The sequence below is a fragment of the Saccostrea echinata genome, unplaced genomic scaffold (genome assembly GCF_033153115.1).
Source record: "Saccostrea echinata isolate AGI-Se365-2 ecotype Australia unplaced genomic scaffold, CSIRO_AGI_Sech_v1 ptg000018l, whole genome shotgun sequence".
In the NCBI taxonomy this organism is placed as follows: domain Eukaryota; kingdom Metazoa; phylum Mollusca; class Bivalvia; order Ostreida; family Ostreidae; genus Saccostrea; species Saccostrea echinata.
In genome coordinates this window covers 358,957-367,484 of record NW_026889767.1, presented here as the reverse complement: position 1 = coordinate 367,484, position 8,528 = coordinate 358,957, and the positions used below count along the sequence as shown (strand labels likewise).

The 8,528-nt window shown below is 38.6% G+C and overlaps 1 protein-coding gene across 1 annotated transcript; it reads left to right on the top strand.

The window, feature by feature from the left end:
- Positions 1-570: 570 nt before the first annotated feature.
- LOC133189413 (uncharacterized) lies at positions 571-4,265 on the top strand. Its single transcript, XM_061324790.1, has 2 exons — positions 571-856; positions 949-4,265. The coding sequence occupies exon 2, from the start codon at positions 1,455-1,457 to the stop codon at positions 4,263-4,265; it is 2,811 nt and encodes a 936-aa protein (XP_061180774.1). The 5' UTR covers positions 571-856; positions 949-1,454.
- Positions 4,266-8,528: the final 4,263 nt, after the last annotated feature.

Here is an 8,528-nt window from a genome sequence, read left to right as displayed (position 1 = left end):
TGGTTCAATTGTAGGGAGTGGAAAATTATATCTAAATGAGGTAGGAACTATTTTAATAACTTATGAGAGTAATTAAAAGGATTTGTTAAATAATGCAATTTCTTGTGCAATGCAAATGAAAAAAAAATATGATCAAACCTAAAATTACTGCAATGCAGTATTGTCATTTTTAGTTGGAAGGGGGGCTTAAAAATATACGACACACAGAATCTTCAAACAGCTGTTTAATGTTTGGGTTTTCCAGATGAGTAATTTCACAAAGTTTCTATTTCACTCTATTGTTAAAAGGTCTCAGCCGCTCAATTTCGCCATTCAATTGTGAGATTTAAAGGCTTCATAATCGAACGGTCGAGTAAACAATTTTACTAGGATTTGTTTTTGTTTTCAATTGCACTAGCAAGCTATGCTTGATTTTATTTGATACGTACATATGCATATATGAAATGACATATAAAAAGTTTATTTAATCAATAGGAATTTATTATTACAATTGCAATGTATTTGTCATATCTATGAATGTTACCGTTTTTACAGGGAAAAAACATGCCTGCTGATCAGTTTCTCTGTGAGGATTGTGGAAAGTATTTCACTCGAATATCGAATTTAAATCGACATCAGTGAACTACACATGGATCAGAATCCTCACGTTGTCCGACATGCGGTAAAAGCTTTAACAGAAGGGATAGCTATTTACGTCACATTAGAAGTCACTCCAGAATTTTAGGTCGGGAATCCCAACATGGCAATCCTGAAATGGAGGATCATCCACAAGCTTCGAACAACATCGACAAAGAAAATGTAAACCCTAATTCCAAAATTCAACTTGGCAGCGGAGATTCATCAAATAGCCCTAAAGGTAACATTAATGTTTTTTTTTTCTAATATTCAAATTTCTATTGTGTAATTTTCCGACATGAAATTTATTTCTGATTATTTAATACAATTCAGCTGATGACACAAATGAAGAATGTATCACCGAGGAAGATGCCATTAAGGGAAATTTAAAGAAAATATTCTTAGAGGCTACCGATAAAAGTAAATACGATCCTATGACTTTCTTAAAAATCAAAGAAGAGACAATCAGATCAATTCTGAAAGAAGAACGCTTCAAAAGAAAAAGAATGAAGTTTTACCTTACCTTACAAGTTCGTTTCACCAAGACCAGAGGGGATCAAATTGAGCATGCTGAACCCTTTTTCCACGGACGCTGTCACATAGTTCTCAAAAACGAAGACATCGATTCTGCACTAAGGGAGAGCATCATGAAAATTGTTAACTCTTTTGTTGAATACCAAAGAGAAGGTAGTAACTGGGCACTGGACAAAGTTCTGGGAGTCAACATCCATATCGTCCAATATAAACCGATAAAAGGTTCGAGTTTCCTACCGCTGCCACTAAAACTAGCAAACAAGAAAGCCATCATCAATGTTCAGAATGCTGATTAAAAATGCTTCATGTGGTCAGTGTTGGCATCCCTTTACCCAGTAACAAAGAATCCCCAACGTGTCATTAATTACATTCAGCACGTCGACAAACTCGATTTTACAGACGTCCCATTTCCTGTCAGAATTGGAGATATTCCCAAGTTTGAAAAGAAAAATGACATCTCCATCAATGTGTTTGGCTACGAAAAACGAGAAATCTATCCCCTTCATCTTACCAAAGAGAGGGGTTTGCCTCACGTAGATCTTGTCGTCTTGAACAAGGGGGAAAACTCTCATTACTGTTTGATTAAAGATTTCGATAGACTTCTTAATGATGGTCAAAAAGGAAACGAATTGTTTCACTGCAACTACTGTCTGCATGGGTTTACAAGCAAACGCCTCCTCCAAAAACACGTGTCCTATTGTCAAGTACATGGTGCCCAGCGGACGGAAATGCCCACAGAGGAAAACAAATGGCTTGAGTTTACTGATGTCTCCAAGCAACTTAAAGTTCCGTTTGTCGTTTATGCAGACTTTGAAAGCATCCTCGAGAGGAATTATGGCTGTCAACCGGATCCCAGCAAGTCGTCCACTATCAAATTAGCTAAGCATGTACCCTCTGGGTTTACATATAAAGTTGTTGGAATTTCGCCGGAGATCTCAGAAAATCACGTCACCTATCGTGGTCTTAATGCTGTCGACGTCTTCATTGACCATATGGTTAAACTCGAAGATCGACTTGTGAAGGTCCTACACAATCCAAAACCCATGGATCTGTCTGACGAAGAGGTAAAGGCTTTCCGAAAAGCGACTGATTGTAACATCTGCAACCGAAAACTGAAGGGTGATGCCGTTCGTGATCACTGTCACTTGACAGGAAAATTTAGGGGTGCAGCTCATAGTTCCTGTAATTTAAACTTTAAATTGAGAGAAAGAATCCCGGTATTCTTTCATAATCTCAAAGGCTACGATGCTCATCACATCATGAGTGCTATCGGCAAGTGCAAACACAAAAAGATCAATGGTATCCCCCAAAACCACGAAAAGTATATTTCTTTTTCGTTAGGGAGACTAGATTTTGTCGACACTTTCCAATTTATGTCTACGTCTCTTGACAAGCTCTCTAACAATCTGGCTAAAGAGGGCTTACACAAATTTCCTCACCTTGAAGCATATGTTGCCTCCACTCATCCCGGAAACGAGACAACAAAGTTCCAATTGCTCAGTAGAAAGGGAGTGTACCTGTACCGCTACATGAACTCCTTTAAACGATTCCAAGAGGCGACACTTCCACCACAACAGGCTTTCTACAACGACTTAGACGGAAAGACCATTTCTGATCAGGACTACTTACACGCACAGTGGGTTTGGGACGTATTTCAAATTAAAAATTTAGGGCAATATCACGATCTGTACATGGAGACAGACGTGCATCTTCTGGCAGACGTGTTTGAAAATTTCCGAAGTCTATGCTTAGACATGTATGGTCTCGATGCGGCTCATTTTTACACGGCCCCGGGATTACCCTGGCAGGCCGCTCTGAAAATGACGGGTGTGGAGCTCGAGTTACTAACCGATCCGGACATGCATCTTTTCGTGGAAAAGGGGCTCAGAGGTGGTATTGCTATGATTTCTAAAAGGTACGCGAAAGCTAATAATCAGTATCTTAACGACTACGATCCCCATCAACCTTCGAACTATCTAATGTATTTAGATGCTAACAATCTCTACGGGTGGGCCATGAGTCAGCCTCTTCCAACTCACGATTTTTGTTGGCTAACCCCTGAAGACATTGAAACAATCGACGTCAATACCGTCCCTACGGAGGGGGAAACTGGCTATGTCTTTGAAGTAGATCTGAAATATCCCTCTGAATTGCATGACTGTCACAGTGATTATCCTTTAGCCCCTGAATCATTTAAAATAGAGCCGGAAATGCTTTCGCCTTATCAGAAAGAACTTTTGACAGAGCTTGGAATGAAAGAAGGCTCTGCGATCAAATTAGTCCCCAATCTTTTTGATAAAGAGAAATATGTCGTCCACTACAGAAATTTACAACTCTACCTGGCTTTGGGAATGAGACTGACCAAAGTCTATCGGGTACTGTCATTCAAACAAAGTCCTTGGCTAAAAGCTTACATTGATTTCAATACGAGCATGCGTAAACGGGCTAAGAACGAGTTTGAAAAGGATTTTTTCAAACTCATGAATAATAGTGTCTTTGGAAAGACCATGGAAAATCTGCGTAAGAGAGTGGATATTCAACTTGTTCACCACAAGAAGAGGCTCTTAAAGCTCTCGGCTAAACCTGGATTCAAAGTGTTCAAGATCTTCAACGAAGATCTTGCCTCTGTTGAACTTAGCAAACAAAAATTGGTCCTCAATAGACCAATTTATGTGGGATTTTCCATTTTGGAACTTTCCAAAGTCTTGATGTACGATTTCCACTATAGTTACATCAAAAAAAGGTATGGTGATCGCGCCGCTCTCTGCTTTACAGACACAGACTCTTTGTGCTACGACATATCCACCGAGGATGTGTATGTAGACATGAAGGAGAGTCAGCATTGCTTTGATTTCAGTGATTACCCCGAAACACATTTTCTTCATAGCGATGTCAACAAAAAGGTCTTAGGTAAAATGAAGGATGAATGTCAAGGTCATATCATGCGAGAATTCGTTGTTCTAAAGCCCAAGATGTACAGTTTCATTTACGAAAAGAAAATAGTTCAGAACGAGAACGAATTTATTTGTCAAGAAGAAAAGAAAAGAGCCAAGGGCGTGAAAAAGGCAGTCGTGCAATCGAGCATACAACACGAAACTATAAAAATTGTCTTTTAAAAAAAGAGTTTCAGATGGAGTCGATGGTGGCGTTCAGATCATTTAACCACCAAATATACACCGTTGTTCTAAAAAAAAAAACAGTCTGAGCCCCTTTGACGATAAAAGGCACATCCTTAAGGACGGTATTCATACCTTAGCTCATAGTCATTATAAGACATAAGATGTATTGTGCATTGTTATTATTATTATCATAGGATTGTTATGAAACGGGGTACGTGTCCATTATAGAATATAAGACATAAGATGTATGGGGCGTTGTTATTATTATCATATGTTTGTTATTAAACGATTTACGTGTCCTATGTATAATGCATAAAAAAGTCTGTATAACATGTATTCAGTGTACACAGAATTGTGAATAAATGCATGAAAAACAAGAATATTTTGTTTATTTGAACATGGTTCAGCAAAGGACTCCCGGGGGCACCGCTGCGGATCTTTAGGTTTCCGGAGTCCAAGGTTTCCGGAGTCCAAGGATTCCGGTGACCTTGGATTCCGGAGTTTAAAGACGTCGGAAACTAAGATTCCGGAGTCCATGTATTTTAGAAGAATTGTCGGAGGTGTACAACTTTTTCTATTAACGTGTTCACTTACAAACAATATGCAAATGGAATCACGTGTAAAACATGATAAAAATAAAAACATAAATCATTTTTGCCATAACATAGGAGGACGCCAAAGGGTTAACATGTATCCTTGCAATCTCTGCTCAAGTGTATACGTCTGGCCTGATAGTTTGAAAAGACATGTGAAATATAAACACGGTGTGCAGGTATCCGAAGTGTCACAACAACAACATCAGCAACAACAACAACAACAGCAACAAGAACAACAGCTGCCTTTGTTACAACAACAACAACAGCTGCCTTTCTTACTGCAACAACAGCAACAGCAACAACAGCAGCAACAACAACAGCTGCCTTTGTTACTGCAACAACAACAGCAGCAGCAACAACAGCAGCAGCAACAACAGCTGCCTTTGTTACTGCAACTACAGCAACAACAACAACAACAGCAGCAACAACAACAACAAGAGTTTATGTTTCAACATCCTTTTACGGCTAATGTGTCAGGACCCACCTGCTCTGGCAAGACTTATTTTGTAAAAACGTTGTTGCAACATTGTATGAACAAGATTTCCCCTCCTCCGGAGAGAATATTGTGGCTCTATAAGCGATGGCAACCCCTGTATGACATCATCAAAGCCACTGTGTATCCCTCGGTCGAATTTATACAGGGTATTCCATTAGATTTGGAGCAAGATTCGTTCATTCACCCCGGAACGAGGAATCTTGTGATTCTAGACGATCTCATGTCTACGGCAGCTAAAGATTCTAGAATCAACGAGTTGTTTACGGAGGGTAGTCATCACAGAAATTTGTCAGTCGTGGCTATCAATCAAAATCTGTACTATAACAAAGATCCCACCCAGAGACGAAATTGCCACTGTCTGGTCCTGTTTAACAATCCTGTGGAGAGACAACAAGTCATGACTTTGGCTCGACAGATGTATCCCGAAAATCCTCAACACCTGTTGAGACATTTTAAAGAAGCCATTTCCAAGCCTTATGGATGCCTACTGATCGACTTGAAGCCGACCACACCAGAACATCTGCGCCTGCGCACAAACGTCTTGAATTCTATAAAATCGCAACCTTCAGATGCCATCTCTCATACTCACAACGACACGCCTAGCATTCAGACGCATTCAGAGCTAGATCAATCAACAACCTATCACTCTGCGCAGCATTCTTCAGCTGATCAATTGCAATTCCCAGAAACAGCACCTACCAATCCCGATCCAGACAAGATGCCTTCCTGTGACGATTGTGGTCTTGTGTTCGAAAGCATGCATGACCTCCAGAGACACGTAAAAAGATGGTGTCCCGAAAATTTTTCCCTTAAAAGAAAGGGAAACGATGTGGAAATGGAGGAGGGCCAACCACCTGCAAAATGGATCCCATTCGAACCCATAGAGATGGAAGAAGATGAAGATGACCGCGAACATGAAGTTTTTAACGTTCTCATGGATAAAGCCAAAGAGAACAACGAGACAGAATGGGATCAAAAGTACGATAAATACATCAAAGAGGGATTAACGCGGGAAGAGGCCAGAGCAAAAACCGAGGAAAAGTTGAAGTCAAAAGACTTACAAACGTTCGCTAATAACTATGCCACCCTAATCCAATACATTCTACAATTAAAACACGGTTCCATTCATGCCACTATCATGGACGATGTAGCCGAGTTCCTTTCTAAGGGTTACGGTGAACGCAAGTCCATCAGAATGGCTCTTAATAAAAATCGTCATCTCCTCGACGAAATGTGGGACGACGAAAGTGAGATGGAAACTGATGATCAGGACGACAGTGAAACAGAAGAGTACGAGAGTGAAGAATCCGAGGAAAATGCCTAATTAACTTTTGAGAGAAAAAAAACAGTTTTAAATTACTCAGCTTTTTTAATATTCATTCAGCAATATTATATTTTATAATGTTATATTGCAAGAGTTTTGTGTGAATAAATTAAAAAATAATGATAAAACAAGTGTGATACTCGATGTAAGAGTAAACAATGTAACTTAATACATTGCATTAGAAAACTGATCCCTACTTTTATGTTTTATATGATTTATTTTCTTATGCATTTCTATAAAAATGACTGTATCTTTTGTAAACTTATATCAATAAAATATAAAAATACATCAGATGTGTTGTTTTGTGTGACATAAAACCATTTATTTCTAGATCATGTGACTCAAGCAGTATATATTTGTTAGAGGATCACATGTATGACCCATTTCTCAGTCGTCAGTCAAGGAAGTAACATGTCTTGGGAGGATTATCTCAAGCAAATTTATTACGACCCTGTTAATGCTGGAAGTTTTTCGGGACCAGACAAACTGTATCGATATGTACGCAAACAAGGAAAATATGTCCTGAGCAAATACAAGATCAGGAAATGGTTACAGAGGCAAGAAGCATACAGTCTACAGAGACATATTCGAAGGCAATTCAAAAGAAATAAAGTCATCACCCTTGGCATTGATGATCAATGGGATGCAGATCTCATGGACATGTCCAAATATGCCAAGCAAAACGATGGGGTTACTTTTGTCCTCGTTGTTATAGATATTTTCTCCAAGTTTCTGTGGATGCGTCCTCTAAAGGACAAAAAGGGTCAAAGCGTCACTTCAGCCTTTGCAAACATACTTCAAGAAGGTCGACGTCCGACACGAATCCGTACAGATAAAGGACAGGAATTCCGATCCCGAGCCTTTAACGCTCTATTGAATGATCAAAACATCGAGCATTTATACGCTCAGAACACTGAAGTCAAAGCCAATTATGCAGAGAGGGTGATTAAAACAATTAAATCTAAAATATATAGATTCATCACGTTCAAACAAAACCATCGCTATGTGGATCACCTTCAAGACTTTGCCATCAATTATAATGCAACATACCATAGAACCATAGGCATGCCTCCCAAAAATGTGACCAAGTCGAAAGAGACGAACTTATGGTGGAAAATGTATTGGCCAAAGAAGACTCCTATAATACCAAAGACTAAGAGAGTGAGGAAACCTTTCAGGTTTAAGATAGGGGATCGTGTTCGGATTAGTCATCTACGAAACGTCTTTACTCGCGAATATGACGAAAAGTGGTCAGGGGAGATATTCGTCGTATCCGAGAGACATTTAAGAGGAGGATTGCCCATATACAGACTCAAAGACTATTTAAACGAAGAAATCAAAGGAACTTTTTATCAAAATGAATTGCAAAAAGTGGACGTTCGTGAAGATGACGTGTTTAAAGTAGAAAAGATCATAAAAACAAAAGGCCGAGGAGACAATAAACAATATCTTGTAAAATGGTTACACTGGCCTTCCAAATTTAATTCGTGGGTCAATGCCAATGATGTACAAACTTATAGCTGAATCTTTTCCAAATTGTATACCTAATTTCATCATCATAAAAGCAAGTTTGTGAATGAAATTATTTATGTATAATTAATGCATATGTCTATAAAAATGTATACATGTATGCTATTGTTTTTGCTTCATCTCAACAATAAATGTGAGATTAAAAATCAGTTTGCTTGTTAATATTTTCTTTGAATTGAGTTGTACATATTTTTTTGGCTAAGAGTCAAAAGGATTATTTAATCCTAGTCCTTCATTGGACTATTATTTGAAGGTTTTGTGTTCTTACTTTTGTTTATAAAAGTAAAAAAAAAAAACAGATTATACGTGTTCTC

What these genes read in the sequence shown, in the direction of transcription:
- LOC133189413 (XM_061324790.1), top strand. Translation starts at nt 1,455, where the DNA reads ATGTGGTCAGTGTTGGCATCCCTTTACCCAGTAACAAAGAATCCCCAA.